This window comes from Hirundo rustica, chromosome 4, assembly GCF_015227805.2.
Source record: "Hirundo rustica isolate bHirRus1 chromosome 4, bHirRus1.pri.v3, whole genome shotgun sequence".
Classification (NCBI taxonomy): Eukaryota; Metazoa; Chordata; class Aves; order Passeriformes; family Hirundinidae; genus Hirundo; species Hirundo rustica.
The window spans coordinates 62,144,148-62,164,933 of record NC_053453.1 but is presented as its reverse complement, the minus strand read 5'-3'; the positions used below and the strand labels follow the sequence as shown (position 1 = coordinate 62,164,933).

The 20,786-nt window shown below is 39.3% G+C and overlaps 1 protein-coding gene across 1 annotated transcript in view; it reads left to right on the top strand.

The window, feature by feature from the left end:
* Positions 1 to 20,786, top strand: part of ANO2 (anoctamin 2) — a 148,216-nt gene that overhangs the window by 15,646 nt on the left and 111,784 nt on the right. Inside the window, exons 4-5 of the mRNA XM_040062298.1 lie at positions 15,959 to 16,057; positions 19,670 to 19,821. Of these exons, the coding sequence (XP_039918232.1) occupies positions 15,959 to 16,057; positions 19,670 to 19,821 (251 nt within the window). The remainder of the gene's footprint in view (positions 1 to 15,958; positions 16,058 to 19,669; positions 19,822 to 20,786) is intronic.

Sequence of the window (20,786 nt, the reverse complement as noted above, 5' to 3'; positions counted from 1 at the left end):
TGTGGACTAGTATTTCTTATTTTGAGGGGAACAGCAACCTTTTCAGGGAGCAAAAAAGACACCAATAGGAGCATCTTCCTGGAAAGGTAGAGTTGGCCATTGCTTTCCATAGGTTGGAGTCAACACAGTACTCTGGAAAAATACCAAAATCCTTCCCTTCCAGAGGAGCACAGTTGCACTTCCCTTAGTCATGTCCCAGTTGGACATGGGGAATTTCTCTCCAGTCTTTGTCTACATGTTCACTAAGCTCAGTTGGGGTTTACCTGGAGTAATTTAGTAGTACAAAGAAAAATTAACATTTCAGAGATACAGAATATATATATTCAAGGTCTTGCAAATGCTGAAGCAGAACTCCATGCTGACACCTCCAAAATGTTAGTTCAAACTACTGTAATTTTTCCTTAATCCCTTCAAAATGGGGAAGAATATCGCTGCCCATCCTATACTTAGGACTTTTCCTTCCTGACTGACCTAAGTCAGTCAAAGTCCTGAGTTTGCTTCTCTTGAAACTGCTTACAGAGTGTGGAGGGTGACTTGAGTTTCCTAATGCTTTGAAAGTTTCAACTCCATGCATGTCCTGTGAGTCACATGGTTTTCAAGTTTTCGTTTTTCGGATTTAAGCATCATTGTTTCTATCCCTTGGTTGCATCATTCCCTTTATCCTCACTCGTTTGTAAGTTTGCCTGTCTTGGAAACCTCTGGTGTTCTTGTTCTTTTTCCAGCTCTCGTATTCCATACTTCATTTTGCAGGCTTTGATTGATCATTCTTTGCTCGCCTCTGTGCAAATGTTCAGCTGCCACTGAACCCTGTTTGGTCATCAAGATGAAATAGTGTCCTAAAGATTTTGTCCCTAAGGAGGTTCGCTGGAAGGCTCTTCCACCCTTTCAATGTGCACACTCTGGTTAGTGGGACCTAGGAAATTTCATACCATGTTTTTTGTTGAATTAGGGGTACTTTCAGGCTTTTGCAGTGCAGACAACCCGCTGTGGTGCCCCACAGCCCTGGCAAGCCTCCCTGCTTGTCACAGGTCCCTGTGAGTTCACTGGATAATGTTTACTCTCCACCTGCAGTGGCACTGCTCAGCTTTCACAGGTCAATGAGTGCTACCTACTTCACCTCACCAGTGCTTGACCTGCTCACCTGCCTCTGGCCTCCGCACATTCCCCCCTGTCCCTTCACACCTGGCTGCTCACCTGGCCACCACGGGGTGCTCCATTTCTGCCAACAGTGCTCTTTCTCCATATCCTGTATCCTGTTATGATTACTACGGGGAAATTACTTTATTTTTTTTTTCTTAAAAAGATCCCCTCCACGGTTCATGTTTAAAGTCTTGGAAATCCTGCCACTCCTCTATGTCACTGTGTCTTTGGCTGGTGTGAAGTTAGCCCTTCACCCTTCCCTGCTCCCTGTCAGCTGCCATCACTCACAGGCCTGTGTGAAGTCACAACATCCAAGACATCTTGATGGCCCTTGTGGGTCCCTTTCAACCCAGAATATTTCATAAACTGTGATCCTGTCTATTGAGAAAATCCACGGCTGGGACAGCTGGGCATGCAGACCTCATACTTTTCCCAACTGCTTCTCTCTCAGCAATGTCTGTGCAAAATTTCCTTCCTCCATTATTCTCTCTTGTTTCACAGCTGTCCTTAAGAAACTGCTCACCCAAAGCTGGCCAAGTTCAGCTTCAGTGAGGCACCAAAGTGTGCTCATTAAAGGACTTGCTTTACTTTTCAACTGATGCGTTGCAGGAGGCACCACAGTGCACCACAGTGACGACCTAAGGCACAGCTTGCCCACAAGGGACCCCAGGTTGTTTTTCACCTGTGAGCCACAGCTCACAAGTGACTCTCCTGGAAAGTATTTGTTGGTTTAGGGATGTTCTGTCACATCTGGCCTCCAACTGGCATGTCTCTTCACAGAAAAGCCAGCACAAAAAATGCTTTTACCAAGATCCAGCTGTAAATTGTTGTTAATTTCCATCTCTTCATAATGCCCAGACTCTCTGGCAGGACAAACTCCACACAGCAGGTGACTTGTAGATGATGCTATTAAAGACAGCTCATTTTAGTATTTAAAAGTAGATGTGGTTTTATAATATGATTGGTAACCCAATACTGAAGTCATATACTGTGTGCCTAGCAATTCTCACTTCCTTTGTTCCATAAAAAGATGCACATGTAATTACAATGCGAAACCAATTTTGTCAATGTTGTAGAATTTTAAGTACCATGAAAGACTAATAGGTAGCTCTAAAAAGTATTCCTTCACTTATACTTGTCAGTGGTAATTATCAAAGAAACTAATTGGCATATAATTACAGAACACTCTAATGTATTTAAAACCACAATAAAAAGTGTAGCCAAGGAATCATATATAAAAAGCTGTAAGCTGAATCCCAGAATTGAGGCAGTGGGCATCCTTCTGCTACCTGGACTCTTGAAAACAGATGGGAAAGTGGAAGAAATGAGAGACAGAATCAGAATCCCAGGATGGGGCAGGCTGGAAGGGACCACAGTTGGTCAGCTGGTCCCACCTCCCTGCTCCAGCAGGGCCATCCCAGAGCACAGGATTGTGACCAGCTGGTTCTGGAATATCCCCAGTGAGGAGACTCCACACCCTCTCTGGACAATCTGTTCAGGGCTCGGTCACTGCCCAGGGAAGAAGTTCTGCCTCCTGTCCAGGTGGAACCTCCTGGGCTCAGCTCCTGCCCGTTCCTCTGGTGCCATTGCTGGCCCCCCAGAGCAGAGCCTGGGCCCTGCTCTGAGCCCTCCCTGCTCACAGGGACACACAGGGATGAGGGCCCCTCTCAGCTGGGGCTCCTCTCCAGGATGGACAGCCCCAGCTCCCTCAGCCTTTCCCTGTCACAGCTGCTCCAGGCCCTGAATCATCTCTGCAGCCTCTGCTGGCCCCGCTCCAGGAGCTCCCTGTCCCTCCTGTGCTGAGGAGCCCAGAGCTGGACACAGCTCTCCAGATTTGCCTCCCAGGGCTGGGCAGAGGGGCAGGATCACTCCCTGACCTGCTGGCATTTCCTTAGTACAGATTGAAAAACTCTTTCAAGTACTGACAGGACAAGGTAAACTCCTATTGCCTGATAGTCCATATCTAGGTGCCTGTATTCAGATACATTTTTGTATAATCAGTATAAAGGGGTAGGTGCCTTTGAAGAGCAAAATTCATCCTGATTCTCAGATGCCTGTTCAGAGGAATGACAGGAGCTTAAGGAGTTGCTGTTACCTCCTGCAGTTCCTGAAGAGATTTCTGGCAGGACTCATACCTGTGTCTTTCTCCATGTCAATGCCAAAACTGCTGTGAAATAACTTTTAGAAGAAATAACTCTTGTTAAATTTAAAATGTTACTAAATACATGAGAGTAGAGACAGGAATCAAACTAGTCAAAGACTCTCATGGGGCTGAAAATATTTTTTGACATTTTTTCACATTTTTTGAACATCCTGTTCCTGCGTTCCCTGGCATCCTGTCTGGGTTCCTTTGAGTTCTGTTTTCCAGGTCTGTTTTCCTGCTTTCATTTCCTTTATTGCTGAATAGAAATCAGCAAGAGAGTGGAGGTGAAAACCAAGTGAATACTAAGTTATTTCACTGGAAAATGGGTTTCCAAATCCTACAGTTCCATAATAGTTTAGTTTGGAAGGGGCCTTAAAGACCACCACATTCCACCCTCCTGCTACGGGCAGGGACATCTTCCACTATCCCAGCTTGCTCCAAGCCCTATCCAACCTGACTCTAAACCATTTCAGGCATGAGGCAGCCACAGCTGCTCTGGGCAACAAATGTGTGAAAGTATTTGTGTGAAGAGGAATGAGAATGAAAAATAGGAAGTTTTCTCTTGGCAACATGTCTGTATTCCTCTTTATTCTTATTTCCCACAAATGAAAATCTGCTTCCCACAGCTTCTTAACGTGTTTTTCTTTTACCTACACACACCTGATGTAAATCTTTCGTTTTTCTTCCACCCAAGAAATTTGTCTTTGTTCTGCCACTTGCCTGTAATGCTGACAGCTGTATTTATTATAGAGTATTTTTTCTAAAGTATAAAACTTTAGTTACTAAACATCTATAAATACAAATTAAATTATGAAGAATTTTGTAGTTATTAAATTTTATTTTACAACCTCTTTTGTTCAGTCGGTGGCAAGAGGTGCATTATTATGCCATGGATTTGTTATTATTTTTCTCCAAAAGTCTGGGGTGGACAAATGCATCATGATTAGACATTGATATAGTGATATATTAATTACAGTCAGGCAAAGTGTGCCAGAGTGGAAATATTCCTCTGGTGGGGGCAGGAGGAGAACCTTTGAACACCAGAGCAGTTTCTCTGGAAGAGCAGTATTCAAGCAGGGGTTTCTAATTTGGTTATAAATAATTGTATGCCTATATATCTATACTTACACATGGATATGAGGGAAATTAAGGCACTTTTTAGACTTTCAGAGTTATGCAAACTTGTATGTGTTTGTGCTTCTAATCCAAAAGGAACATTGCAAATAGCTGCATTTCTGTTTGTAAACCATCTTTAAATATTTGAAAGGAGCTAACACTTGTTGCAAAAATTTAGTTAACAATCTTTGTTAAAGCACAATTTGAGAAAGGTCTAAAACTTTAGTATCTTACCAGTATTAGAGGTCTTTTTGTATATGTGTGAATGTCCCAGTTGAAGCCTGCTTTAGACAAAACGTCTGTTATCTGCGACTGATAAGTGAATTTCTTGGCAAAAGCCCCACTCAATATTTTTAATAGTGCCTGCTAAATTTAAAGTTATATTTTTAATGTTTTCCCATCATGTGTACAAGTTACATAACCAGATCTGGATCTGTGTGGTTACTGCTATTTATACTACTGTTGGGGTGTACAACAGATGATGATCCAGCTCAGTTATTCAGTGATCCAGTTATTCAGCTCTGAATAAACACAGGGAAAAAAAAATAAATAAAAAAAAAAAAAAAGGATTCTGTATTACCAGGATTATAATTTGTGTATAAGAAAATAGAAGAGAGTAACCAAGGTAAATTGATGTAGGAATATAAAGTGATATGTGCTGTCCTCTCAAACTTGTACAAATGAGATTTTGATCTGACCAAAGACCTTTATGGTTAGGGTATCACGATGCATGTAAATTACCCTTGACCACAAGTGCAATATTTGTGTAATATAAGTGCCGGGATAGATATGTAGTAATGAAAGGCAAAGGCACAATTCTCTGTATTGTTTCTTGACCAAGCTAAAACATGTGTTTAATTTTTCATGTTTTAGTCTCCTCATCTCTTTTCATTTGCCAGTTACTGCTTAAATCTTCTATTTTTTTCCTTGTTTGTTTTTCTTGCTCCCAGTTTTGCAGATTAAATCTCTTATCTCTGAATACTCTCCTTACTGCATGCCAAGAACCAAAAGTATTTTGTGATCAGTATTAAACTAATACTGATAGAGCTGTTCATGCCCCCTGCAAATGGACCCAAGTTTTGCTTGAGATATCTTTGTTCACTGAAGACTGACAAAGCAAGAGAGGGGGAAATAAAAATGCAAAACAACCCCCTCCCACTTTTTCCTTTTGATTTCAATCCTGATATATCCTTTGTTATAAACAAAATGATGTCACTTGAGGTGTGATCAGACTGCATGATTCATGTATGCAACAGTTCTCAGGTGACGCCGGGCCAGAGGACAATGAATGCTGTGGCAGTTTATGAGGATGTGTCCTGAGGTTCTTTCACAAGCAAAGATTCTCTTAAGTCCTCAGAATAACACACTCCTGAGGCACTCAAAGCTTGGCATTAGAGTTTTTACTCCAAAAATCACTTCCCATATGTTCTGTTTGTGAATTTTCTCGAAGTACCCTCTTAGTATGTGAGGCTAAATGTGTGACTCCATCAGGGCTATAAAAACGATGGCTATGTTCTGCAGGCCTTAATAACAGTAGTATAAAGAGATTTTGTGTTTTCCCCACTGGTTTCTGAAAGCTCTGACTTGGCGCTCACGAGCCGTATCCTGATGTATAGAAGGAATCACTTCGGAAAGTAAATGCGTTATGGGCCAACAGAGAAGGCTTTGGGGTGACCTCATTGTGTCCTTCCATTACCTGAAGGGAACCCACAGGAAAGATGGAAAGAGGCTCTTGACAAGGGCCTGGACTGACAGGACAAGGGGGAATGTCTTCAAAGTGACACAGAGCAGGTTTAGATTGGATATTACAAAAAAATTTCTTCCCTGTGAGGGTGGTGATGCCCTGGCACAGGTTGCCCAGAGAAGCTGTGGCTGCCCCATCCCTGGCAGTGTCCAAGGCCAGGCTGGATGTGGCTCTGAGTAACCTGGGATAATGAGAAGTGTCCCTGCCCATGGCAGGAATTGGAACTGGAGGATCTTTAAGGTCTCTTCCAACCCAGGCCATTCTATTATTCTGTGATTTACATGTTCTGTTGCTGTGTATATCTTCCTCTTATTAAGTTACAGCCTAGCACAGTGTGCTTGTGGCTTTATTGCTTGGTCTTCTTTTTGTAAACTTCCAATATTTAGCAGAAAATCATTGTGGTAGAAGTAGAGGAAAAATATGACAGAACCAGGCCAAAACAAAAGCTCAAAAATGTTCACTGCAATGTAATGTATATATATTTTAAAGGCATGAGTGCAAGCAGCATTACTGTGTGATTTTGAGTGAGCTGAGGTAAAATAAGCAGAAAAATTTATGAAAATGACAAAATGCAGAGTACTTCTAATGAGACATAAAATGGATTTTAAGATGTGGAGGATGGAAGGTACTTACTGCTATCAGTATATAGCACCACATTTATTACAAAAACCTGGTAGTGGTTTCCTGTAGATTTCAATCTGTGTGATGCAACCAGGTTTGGAATAACCAATCTTACTCTTTTTTTTGCTAATTCATTTCCCTCATGGCATAAATATTATAACACTTTGGCAGTGTATCAAGATAATATTAATATTCTGCATTCTATCTGCTAATTATCTTTTTAATAATTGAAAGTTAATGGCCCACTTGACCCTTACATCTCTAGAAGTGATTTGTTCAGCTTTCCACATAAATCATCATATTTCAGTGTGAAGCTAAAAGTAAAATCTCACTAAAATGTTTTTGTTGCATGCTGTTGTGAAATGTATTGGAGAACCTACAATTTTATAATGTGTCAAGCTTTAGCAAACATTGGTATTTTGGTGTTTGCTGACAGTTTATTCTTAAAATCATAATAGAAAATGAAATTAATATTTCATCTGTAATGATTTGACAACAGATTTTTAATTAATCCTCCTTTAATTTTAGTGTTACAAAGGAGCAAACTGGCACTTAGATATTCTGACTGGCTGGCTTTTAACATCGGCAGAGTGATGAATTTATGGTGGTGGAGATCAGAGCTAAATCTAGTAACAGAGTTTAGGGCATATCGAGAGCAGTGCTGTCAGAATGGATGAAAAAAACCGTGTTGTAATAGTTACTGTACTGATACCTACTGAGTGATTCCCTTTGGACATATTTTTGGGGAACTGAGTGTATTGAGGGCTGGTTTTCAAAAGTGTTGATAATTCAGCACATTCTGCAGAGATCACTAGAATGTCCTGGCTAATTAACATTCCTGAAAATATGATACTGTCCATTAACTGGCTGATTTCAGTGATTACCATGCTCCTGTGGGAAGATAAGGTTTTGAGCCCTGGTATCACATTAGCTGAGGGTGCTGGGTCCCCTAGAGCTCCAGAAATATTCTAATACTGCAATTTCCATCTATGAGTGAGATATTTCTTGGACACTGAGCCCCAGCCCATTTGCCAAGCTCCTCGTGCTTGTCTCAGCTGTAACATTTCAAGCAACTATTTATCTCTGCTTGATGAATTGCTCAGATTTCAAGGCTGCTGCTGCCCTTGCTGCCTTCTAATCATCTGCAGAGCCTGCAAACACCCATCAGATCTTCTCAGCTCCACATTTCTTGTGGAAAACTGGTGGGGAACTGCTTCTCAAAGTATTGGCAATTCTGCCATAAAATGATCCTGTGGTGTGAGAGATTCCCTCTGTGTACTACAGGGTATCCAACAGTTGCAGGGGTAAAATGTTTAGGAAACAGCAGGAATGGTACAAAGTTTTGTGATGCTTTCACTCTGATGCTCCTGGTGACAGCTACATTCAATTCAGGTTCTTTCCCCCATGTGATGGTGTTTGCCCACCTAGGAACATTTTAGGGATCTCTGTCCCAAAGTCTGGCATAGTTTCTCCTTAAAATATTATTCAGTTTTTGCACCCACAAGGCAGAGGTACTTCCCTACTGCATTGATGTCCATTTTGCTTTTGTTGATTTTTAATTTGGCTTTGTCTGAGGCCCTGTAGTGCTTGCTCTGAAAGAGTCTTCAGTCAGTCTATCCACACCACATCTCCTTATCATGCAGGATTTTATAGACTTCCACAGTAACTTCCTCAAGTTTCCAGAACAAAAGGTCTCAGTCTCCTCAGTGACTGTCTAGATACCATGACAAGGCTTTTGTGGGTCCTCCGAACCCATGTTTTGGTCTAGCTTATCTCTTTGGAGGTGAAGAGGCAGAGAGTGCGCATTGAGTTCAAGATGTAGATGCCTGAATGTTTGTATTTTTTTTTTTTTCTTAGTCTTTGTGCCTTTCCTGATAAAATGTAAGCTCTGCTTTTCTTCTCAGCTCTTAGAAAATATTGAGCTGTTATTTTTCAAAGGATTTTCTGTGGGTGAAATCAGAGCCCAGCATCTTATGTGTGAATCTGGATTTAACCTACTGATATTGCTTTATATTTCTTTACATTGAAAGCTGTTTGCCACTGTTCAGGCTCTTACAAAGCTTTTCTACAATTTTACACAGTTCACTCTTATCCTTGCTACACCAAAAAACTTCATCTGCCTCATCTTTCTCCAGGCTACTTAAGCTGATGTTGGATACTGCTAACACTGCGAAACCCCCTTAGTGACTTTTTATTTTTTTCCAGCAGTGCAGGTTCTCCTCCTGCCCAGTTCCTTGTTGTTTAACTGATTATTTCTCCACCCCTGGACCTGTTGCTTTATCCAAAATGAGTCATGTGATGCTACTGTGGGACTGCCCCTGCCTCTCCCCCATCTCTCCTTGTTTGCAGTGAGGATGTAGCTGTCCAGGGAGGTTTTGGATTCCCTGTCAGCAAACAAGCCAGCCCAGATATTTTGATTATTTTCATCTTAATCCCCTCCCAGTCAAGTCCCTGCAAACATAGCCAAACTTCCTTTTACTGCTACTGATCTTTGGAGAGAGAGAACTCCAAGGGCCACACCATCCTGGAAAAGCCTGTAGCCTCTGTTTAGGAGAACACTCTTACTAAACTGAATACATTTGTACCATCTGTTAACACTTTCAAATTACAGAACGCCCCCTAAAGTACTTTTGCTAAGAACTAATTGAACTTTAAAATCTTCCAACACAAAATTGAATCATCCCTTCATATGATTTTTTGTTAACATTGCTCAACTATGGAGTGATGAAGGAATATTTTAAGGTACCCTTCCTCTGTTTTTCAGTCCTAAGTATTTTTATTTTCTTTTCTTTTTTCTCCAAATCCTTTTTTCCCTTGAAATTGAGTTTGTTAGAGTGAGGGTTCAGTCTCTGTTCCATTAATCCCTCCACTGGTAACATGCCTGTTATCTGGTCTAAAGATTGACTTCCATGATCTTGCTGCTTCATCTGGAAAATTGTTTAGGCCATAAATCTCTGTGCAGATTAGTGAGTCTCATTCCCTCAAGGGGATTTACATTTTGCCCTTTTTAACATTAACTCTTTGGTCTCAAGAAGTTTGTTGATTTTATTATTGATAATAAAGTTTGATATGATGTATTCTACAGAATATTGGCTTATTTTTCAGTTAATTTGGCACTGAATGTAGCCAGGCCAGCTGATTACGTGATTTTCCATTGACACTGCCAAAATACAGGAGGTGGTAGAGTAGACACAGTCTTCCCTTCCTCTTTGAGGCAGTTTGATTTGGGTGGGGAGCCTTTGAATTTTATATTTTATTAATATTATTTATGGTATTCAATCCCGCAAAAGGTGTTAAATTTGTGCCAGGGTTTCATAGCAACAGATTCGTGTCATTGACACAGGAAAAATTTGCTGATAAAATTATTCTAAATAATTAAGGATGATTTTGCCTTATATTTGAAAGTTGTATTTTTCATGCTGTAGTGATTAGTGGACAGAGATAAACATTTGGAAAATACTGATGAAAGTGCAGTAATTTTTAAATCCAAAATGCATGTTTAGAAGGAACTAAAATGAATGACAATCCTGGCATATTTCTTACTCACTTGCATATAGATCCTGCAATGAGCACTGCAATAATGTGCTGGTTTGTGCCTTGGTTTTGGTTTGGTCTTGTTTTGTTTTATTTGGCAGACTTATCAATCTATTCTACATTTGTGCTTGAGTTTCTAGCAGCTCATTTTCATCCTGTTCCTTGCCGTTAAAAATTTCCATCTTCTTCAGGGGAAGCACACCTGTGTTTTTAGGCTTCCCGTATCATCTTCCACCCAGAGACACTTCCTGTCTGTACATGAGTAGGAAGATTTTGGTTGGAGAGGTTGCAGCGCCATGTAGAAACATTGCAAAGGATGAGCAAAGCCCACTGTTTCACTCTGCAGTACTTTTAACTAAGAAATTGAGATGATATAGGGTTTTTTCAGGTGTTTTGGCCAGATCTTTCATGACCAGGTGTCCTGTTCTATGTTTATACACACTAATATATTCTTTAACAGTTTATGTTCACATCTGGAGTAAGAGAATAAAATAAACTAGGCCAATTTACACCATCAGTGTTGGCAGAAATTAAGAAAGAGAAAAGCAAACTGTCAAAATGTGTAAAATATTGAAGCTTTTCTTAAGGTCTTGAGCATGTCTGTGTGCCTATGCAGTGAGATAGATCTATATCCTAGAGAAATAATGAAAATAGAAAGGGAAAATTGTGGCAAAGGTTAAACAGCTATACTTTTGTGAAGGAAAATATGAAAATTATAAGATGCATAATATATAGCAATACTGTCTTCTTAATTTATTGCCTTATTTGAGCACTTCTCAATCTGGAACATATTTATCTTCACAAAAGCCTTTTGACAGAGGGAAGTCCCATTGTCTTCATAAAGTAAGAGGCAGAATTAAATTACCAGCCTACAGTTATAGGATACAGCCTCTAAGATAACATGAGCAGGGAGCTGCTCTGGACTGACATGTCCATGTCAGAGCATTCTGGATGTTTTTTCCTCTCACAAGTACCCTGCACTTCCTTTTTCTGGTGGAACTGGTCCACACTATCATTGATGATGGACTGATTTTATATCTTGGACACAAAACTTTAGGAACAGAAACACACCATTTCACAGATAGAAATTCAATCTATTTGGCAGAAAACAGCCACCTTTGCAGTGTCTGCCTGAATCTGGCAGTGCTGTGTCATGAAATCCGTGCTGGGGGCCAACAGCTCAGCACTTGGCTCTACTCTTGTTAAATGAAGGTGACCACAGTTCTGAGATAATAACAAGAAATCGTTTTTTATTTGCACTATCACATCACTTTGGTATTTGTCTCGATTTCCAGGGCTGGTATCAGGAGAGCAGACATTAATTTTGAACAATTGCATTTGCAGACATGATGGATCCATTTGGTGATGGAATTAATGGGAAGATGATTACTTTTACTGAGCTAATAGGACCTGTCTTTTCTTTTCCTCACTACAAACTGTTTCACTGTCACTTTCCCAATGTGGCTACATTACCAAAAGATTTCTCATAATATTAACTGGAGCCATTAAAATATTGCTGCCAGGTATTTTTCTGTCTATTTAATAATCACTGAAGGCTAAAATGTTTAATGTTCAGTTATTCAGGGCTTTTTTTTCTAAGAAGTTTACATGCTTCAGGTTTTATGATTTATACATTTTCCATTTCCTATCCACATTTTTTAAAAAATCATTAGAAAGATTGGCAGTTCCCTGGACTCCCTTAGACATTAGTTCATAACCTCTTTTCAGCTTCTTTCTACCTTTTGGTGTTACTTTTTCTTCCTGTTAAGATGCACAGCAAAAATGTTTGTCTTTGGACAAGTATTTAAACATAACTCTTTCTTTAATATATGTTATTTGCAAACTGTATTCCTTAAATATGGAGTGATTAGTGATTTCATGATGAGGAAATAATGAGAAATACTTACTAAGATGTAGCATTCAGCAATGAATTCTGTATTTGCAAAGTTCCAAGGAACAGTGTGCTCACCTTTAAAAAAAAAAAAAAAAAAGGCGCCTGGGGCTCATCCAAAGTGAAATCATTGGTTTTGCCCTTTCTTGGCTTGATAGAGACTGACAAACCTGAGGACTTCAGTACCTTATTAGGATTTAGGTCATGTTAGAGGTGCCGAAATAAATTTAGATTTGTTTAGTTACGCTTGTCTAGCCATGTTTCAGAAAGTTCAGCTTTCAGTAAAAAGAATAATCACTTTATATATATCTGTATGACAACTTCTGTAGTTATCACACTTTTTTTTTTTTTTCTTCTGTAGCCTTGATGGTCATAATTTTGCAACAAATCTTAGACTTGAAGCAGATGCAGGTCCAAAAGTGTTTTACTGTTAAGGCAGGAAAGATAGAAAAAGTCTCCTTTGGAGAAATTTGAATTTTACTCAGCCTATACATTTCCAGTCCAAGACAGAAAAAAAGTATTATAGGCTGCTGTTAAAGCCCTGCTTTAGGCTGCTAAGAATCATGATAAACTGAAAAAAACCCACCAATATAATTTTCTTCACGTGCTGATTAAAAAACAAAGCAGACTGTCTAGATTTTCTTCCATTTAACTTTAATGCTGAGCTTTCCTACTGAAATGGGAAAACCGAATTCAGCTTCAGAAAACAGAGAAGCAGCCAAGATATATTTATATCTTGAATAATTCTGAATGAATTTATTGAAAAACTTCTACTCTTGAAACTTATTGGAAGAACTCTGTAATATGGAATATAGATTTGACAGGAAAAATAAAAGGGATCAGGAGAGCAACAAATCTGTTTGTCATCTTCCTAGGAATACTTAGTAATTTAAATAATATAATCAGGGATTGCAGTGATGGAGACATGGAACAATACAGGGCCAGGGATAAAGTCCTGTGGGACATCAGCTGCAAGTGGAAAAGGACTTGATTAAGGATGGCTGTATTAAATAACAAGTGAACGGTCTAACAAAAACTATGTTTGCCAGCACCACATGTTGGCTTAAGTAATGTATCCAGAGTGCAATGAATCAGCAGGAGTGATTCTGAGCATTCAAAATAGAAGAATGACAGCATTTTGTTAAATCAGAGTGATGAGCATGTGTGAAATTATCATTTCAGGTGATTAACCAGAGGATATCAATTCGGAAGTGTCTCCAGTAAACAGTTATAAATCCACTCTGGCAAGGAGAAAAGCAAGTTCTAACTTTTGGAGATATTTGCAATACAAGAAGCCCTCTGGGAATAAGTTAATTGAGCAGATCCTTGCCAGACATCATAAGTAAAAAAGGGCATTTGAAGACACCTGGAACTGCTGCAGGTGAAGCCTGGAAAAGTGGGGAAAGGAGCTTTACCAGAGGAATAGTCTATAGATTTTTATTTTGGTGAGCCCATAGAAATGAGCTAGATGGCTCATCTCTTGAGCTGTGATATTAAATTGATGGTTTCAAATTCATTTTAAATTTTTTTGATTAATTGGAATGTTAGGAAGATGTGGGAGATGTGGTTCTTGTAATCACAAGGTGAACATTCAGCAGCCCTTTCTTCTGCATCTTTTGTTTTCCATGCAGCAGGAGTCATCTAGTCCTGTTTTCTCTACTTTATTTACTTTGCATTAGTGTTCATTAAAATTACCTCAATTTCTGATTGAGGGGTGATTTTCAAGCCTATTAAAGATTTTTAATGGTTTGATTCCTCATCATCTGATATCACTTCACAAACAGCACAATTTTCCAACTTATTTTTGTTCAAATGTACAAGGGTCATATTCTTCATCTGGTCTTTTCAATCAAATTATTTGCCTAATTTTATTTGCAATCTGTGTAGTCATATGAGCCTGAGCTGGAAGCAACCAATTAGATCACACTGTCCCTCCTCTTGCCAACATGGAATATAATCCCCCAGACAGGGACACGTGCTTGATTTTAGCCAAAAGCTCAGAAGAAACTCCTGATCTTCACCCACTGAAATTTAACCTCTCATCTGTTATTAATCTATTTTCAGCAAATGATTACCAGAACATCTGCTCATGCCCAGTAAATTTTTCCTTCCTTCCTTCTCTTAAAACTGACTTCCCCAGTGGACTGATGGAAGAGAGATTCTGCAGCTCCTTCTGCTCTTTAAAATAACATTGGTCCACTGAAGAAATGTTAGCTGAAGGTGAGGGAGTGATTTTTGTCATTCTTGTTGCACCTATAGGGGAAATAAGAGCAAAGTTATTGCAATAATAGTAGCATTTCCATCTAACTTTTTATATATATATATATATATATATATATATATATATATATATATATATATATATATATATATATATATAATCAGGAAGCATAAGGACACATTCAGCAAATTTGTGTTAGGGGTTTACATAAAGATGGAAGCAGTTACACAAAGATCATTAAACTTAGTGTTAATCAAGCCTTTGAATCACAGGATCGTTGAGGCTGGAAAAGATCTCCCAAGACCTTCGAGTCCAACCTTTGACCATCACCACTTTGTCATCCACCCAGAGCACTGAGTGCCACATCCAGGCATTCCTTGGACACCTCCAGGGATGGGGATTCACCGCCTCCCTGAGCAGCCCCTTCCAATGCCTGACCACCCTTTCAGTGAAGAAATTCCCCCTGAAAGTCTTCTTGTGTCCACTTCCATGTCCTTCCCTAAAGTATATGGTCTGCCAGGGTGCATTCAGGAGGATGATGGTACAGGAGAGTTTTCAGGAGGGCTTTGAAATCTGAGAAGGCAGGAGCTGTTTGGATTTTTGTCAAGGAAATTCCCTCAAAGAGGAGGTGCAGTATGGGTGGTAGTGTGAGATCTGGTCATTGTCTTGATTTCTCTGATATTCCCTTTCTAATCTCCCTCCCAGTTTTCTTTCCTACATTTCCACAGTAAGCATTTATCCCTGTGATTTACTGGTACAATTCATTTGTGTGCTTTGAGGAAAACGCTGTCTGAACCCTCCTTCATTTAATTTTCATGTTTTTCTCAGGGGTGCTGCTTTCTGCTCTCAGGGTGCCTTTCTGTTGCTCAGATGTGCTACCAGGATATCTTTTGCACTGCTTGCCATAAACTGTGTCAAAGCTTTTTTGGACATTTTATGCTCCTGACCAGCATAACCAATCATTTACATAAAATGAGGCTCATATCTCAAGTCAAAAGTTAAATTTCTATGTTTTCCTTAGGCTTGCTACTCCAGCTGCAGATATTTAGGGCAACAAATGTTGAGCCTGATTCCCTGTAAGGAACCACTAATCTGACCAAGTGTCTGGAAAATAGTTGGGCAAAACTGAAAATGAGAACTAAAGTGAAGCCCACCCAGAGCAGAATTTTTTCTATCTTGCTGGTTCAGATGGACACAAAAGCCCCATAAAGAAATCAGATCCCTTCTAAAATATCAATATACAAAAAAAAGTTGTATCTTGGGGGTTTCTCATTCTCACCATTCCAAAATCTGGAGCTGTAGCTTTCTGTCATCCTGGTCCACACACAACTACACTGCAGGCAGTAGATGAATGGTTTTTAGAGCATAAAAGATTCAGCTTTTAAGGAAAATGTCACTTTGCAGCCCAGCTGTAGCAGAAGTTGGTTATTCCCTGTGATTGTTGCCTACTGTTGAATGATTTAGTTGAAGCTGACAACTTGAGACATTAGGACTACATAGTGCTCAAGAATATTTAAATACATGGTTTTCCCTTTTTTCATGTTTCAGAACAAGAGCCAAGGACTGAGTTTTGTCCGTGTACATGCACCTTGGCAAGTCCTCAGTCGAGAAGCAGAACTCCTAAAAATAAAAATGCCCACTAAAAAGGTAAATATCTCCCATTTTCTATCAACAAGTTTTATGATTGAAGGAGCAGGGATCAGAACCATCATTAAACGTATAAAAACCCATGGAGTTACTTTTTTTCAAAAATCAGCGAAGATGAACTGTCAGGCTTATTTTTCAAATTTTCAAGTTTTTTGATATGATTTACTGTTCAGAGCTATATTTAAGAGAGGATTTCCAAAGGGGGTTTTAAAGGCCACAGAGGCAGCTGGCTGATGGACTGCATTGAGGAGGGTGATGACAGAGGTGAGTGTTAAGGAGGGCTTTGAAAGCTGAGAAGGCAGGAGCTGTCTGGATTTTTGTCAAGGAAATTGCCTCAAAGGTGAGGGGTAGTATGGAAGATAGTATGAAACTGGTCATTGTCTTAACACTTCTCCAAAGAGAGAGAGGCTCTTCCCAGAGAATCTGTTTTGGTGGTGTCAGTGACTTAGTGAATTCAGACCTGCCGGTTGTCACTAAAACTTCAGCCTCACTCTCTTCTTTACCGTCTGTTTTCAGCAGAGTTGCTGGCAAATCTTGTAAATTCCAAGTAGCAAATCCCCCAATCTGTGTTCCTGAGATTATTTAGTCCACTGGTTAACAACTCCACTGGAGACAGGGGAACTGCCTTGTGCTTTTAGTTAGTGATACTCATCTACTGTGCTAAAAACACTTATTTCTTTGCATTGTCATTAGAAATAAAGGAAAACTGGATTTTGTTTTCTTCCACTGTGTTGTTTGTTTGAATTTTTCGTCTTGTTTTCACCCACCAAAAGCTTCACTGTGGTTCACATTTTATGCTGTTGCAACCTGTCCTTAGTAGACTGGCCAAATCAGTCTCACATACTCTTAGTGTGTTTACATCCCCGGGGAGGGGAAAAAAAAAAGAAGAAGAAAAAAAAAAAGATATTTCCAATCAGTCTTTGAAAATTAGTAGTTTTTAGACAGCTACAGTACCCTTAGAAACTTTTTACACATTCAACTGGTCTCTTTGATCCCTTCCAAAATTAATTCCTTTTATGCAATTTTTGTGCCTGCTTATTTCTCCCTCCTTCTTCCCTCATGAGAATTTTCCCCTCCAAGTTTTTGCAGATGCACCAAAGTACATTTTACACTATTTTAATTGATGAATATTGACATCATTTTAGCCTGGGTTAAGGTCTGTCCAGGAGCTGATGATCTCTGATGGCATCCTCCTCATTCACAACTGTTCTGCATCCCCTTCTCTCCTCTGAGGGGGAGAAAAAAATCCTCTGTTATCTCCAAAAATAAAATAAACCTCTGTTATCTCTAGCTGCAGAAATGGCAGCACTACCAGAAGCAAGATTGACAGGAAAGCTCTATTCATGTCCTAGGGTTTGGGTGGTTTTTTTTAAAATTAAAAACAGTTGAAAAAGGAATTTCCTTTGAAGGACAAAAAAAATCCACTTTGAAAAAGCTGAAATCTTGTATTTTGGGGAATTTGCAATAAAAAAAAAAAATCCAACAGTAACCACTAAAAGGAAAGTTCTGGCTTTGCTTAAAGGCACATTAGGTATTTTCTGTGATGCTATTTATATTTATTCATTTATTCATATTAAGCCATTAAAAAGAGAGCCATTTTCAGGGGAAAGTGTTTATTCACCTCTAAACATGAATTGTTTACAAATATCTTTTTTCCCCCAAATGTTAAGTTTGAAATCATGTTTTGGAATATAAGACATGCTGGGAAAAGGTACTCTCTGAGCCCTTTTAACTATATATAAACTTCTGGATATGATAATAGAGCTATTTTGGTGAGTGAGGCTGTGCCAAGCTCAAACATGAGTACGGGAAACAAATAGGAACAACTGCGAAGGTGGCTCTGTGGCCAAAGCTGTGATGTCTCTGCCTTAAGTGAGTCTTGTGGGAATGAATCCTGTGACTGGAGTGCTGGGATAGGGAAGTAAAGGCTGTTCAGGAGGGATAGGTAGAAATGGAGAGGTGGAGGGTTTGTCCTGTATGGAAGGGAAAAGCTGCATTTGAGGGATTATAAGGTTGACAGCTTCTGGGTGAGGGTTAGGGGGATGGAAAACAAGGCAATGTCATTGAGTGCTGCATGGGACTGAAGAATTATTCCATAGGCAGCCAGGAGAAATTTCTTGTGCTTATGGGAAGTGTCCACTTCCCAACCATTAATTGGAGGTCCTGCACTGCTGCGACAAGCTAGTCTGAGAAAATCCTGAAGGGTGTTGACGATAATACTGTGCCAAAAGTATTCAGTGAGCCAGCTAGGAAAGATGCTCTCCCAGACTGGATACTCATGAATTTAGAAGGACATGTGAGATATGTGATAGTAGGAGGGGCTTAGCTACAGCTACTACAAAATGGTTGTGTTTAAATTTTCAGCATAATGAGAACAAAAAAAGGCAGCAGAGTTGTTGTCATAGGTTTCAAGAGGGCAAGCTCAAAGCTCTGGTCCCTGGGTATCTGCTTTCAAGTGCTCCCTGAATGCTTGGTTAAACAGGGAATTTCTTGTGGAGCTTGAGAAGAAAAAGAAATTTTCCATCTCTGGCAACAAGGCCAGGCCTCACAGGAAGTTTACAAAGCTGTGCTTCACATATTTGGGGAGAAAACACAAAAGGCCAAAACTAATCTAGAGTTGAAACTGGCCAGTGTGGTGCCACACAACTAAAATACTTTTAAAAGTATGTTGATAACAAGAGAAGGTGTGAGGAAAATATTGGACCAATACTTGTTGGAAATGGTCACATGAAAAACAGGAATGATGAAAAAAATGAAGGCCTTCAGTGCTTTTTTGCCTCAGTTTTTAATATTAATAATCTTGGGCTGCCTGTTCCTGAGGCAGAGGACTGCAGCTGTGGGAACATTTTGTGGCTTTCCATTTGTGGCCACTGATTTTTAGGGTCCATCGGTACCCACTGGATGTTCAGAAGTCCGTGGGGCCTTGAGAATTGATCCCAGAGTACTGAAGGAAATAGCAGGACCCCTTTCAATCCACTTCCAAAGGACTTGGAGCAACTCGGTGTTATTGCAATTTACAAGAAGGAAGAGCCAGGAAATGAAATCCCTAATATTCAAACCTCAGGACTTGGAATAATTATGGAGAAAGTCATACCATCTGCAACTGAAAGGCATTTGAAGGGCAAAGCATTCCTCAGGCATGGACAATATGGTTTCACAAAGAGAAAGTCCTAGCTGACTAATTATATATCCTTCTATGATCAGGTTCCCTGCCTAGTGGATGAGAGGAAGGCAATAGATGTAACTTTTTTTTTCTCCTGGATTATTTTAGTAAAGTTCTTAGTATTATTCCTGAGAGCATCCTTCTGGACAGGTGATTTAACTGTGAGACGAGGGTGTGAAACTGGTTCTTTTCTTTTTTCTTGTATTAACAATTCTGCACTGAGGTTTTTTTTTCCTCTGGAAGCAGCTTGTGAGGGACAAGAACATTTTGAAACTGCAACCCATATGGATTCAGGTGCTTACAGTTATATAGGAATATGTCTTCAGATAAGACACTTATTTTAATTACACATTTAAACGTATGTGTACAGCAAATTCCTTTTTTCCACTTTTCTTAATTTTAGTGTAATATTGGAAGGGATATGCTAATGTACAGTTTTATTTCCTCAGATGTATGAAATCACAGAAGAAAAGGGAATACTAAAAAGGTTAAATGAAATATGGTGCAAATTGACTGAACCTCTGCAACCCCAGGTGCCACAACAAGAAAATACCAAGATGAAAACCTTGTCCTACCCATTTTCCAGAGAGAAAATATATTTGTGAGTACTTTAAAATGTGATGGACAATGAAGAAAGCCGGAGTATATCATTTTAGTGTTGTAATTTCTTTTTCGCACATTTCAATTAAAATGCAGAAATTCATCAAGCATATCTGGAAATCCTGAGGACACATCCAAAATTGTCAGATTTTCAGTGGATTAACAGCAATCTAAGCTGGAGAGACTTTCTGCCAGTTTTCTACTTACTTCTGCAGGATAAGGCATTGGAAGCAGTGTATCAAATAAAATTTCCATATGTTTATTTTGAAACGTAGAAATCCTCCCACCAAATTCCCGATTATTTGGTTACGGATATTACTGCCTGTTTTGGAAAAAGCAAGAGCTAGTAGAAATACGACAGTACTTTCCATCTTGATAGATTTATTGTAGCAATTAAAACTCAGCTAATAATATGCAGATAAGGAATTCTTGACACCTGCCCTTTTACTCAGAGTAATATTTCTGGGCCCAGTTTGACATGAAACATTCTTTTTTTCCTCCTGGGTGTCTCCTCGTATTTATGTCCAATAAATAAAATTCAGTAATAAATACAGTGACCCACCATTTCATTTATTGCCCTCTGACAATTTTAATTAATTTTGAATATGAGTCAAATTGATGGAGGAGAATAAACTGGGGAGCTAATTTCACATATGATGATTTTGAGGTTTAAGGGAAGGCATAATTTCAGTGGAATGGTTTTTTGAAATCAAGTGAAATGCTGTTTAGTGGCCAGGAAAAGAGGAATGAACATCTGCATCACACTGGTTGAGACCTAATAACATAATCTCAGTGTGTTACAGTGTTGAGGGGACGTTACAAGAAAAATATTAAGGTGTCATCTTCTTTAAAAAATAGAGAGGTTTTTCTTGCCCAAAAGGCATTTTATATTTGTTAATAATTTTGCATTTTTATGCCCACCATAGAGCTCTGAATGACTGGATCTTAAACAGCACATTCTATTAC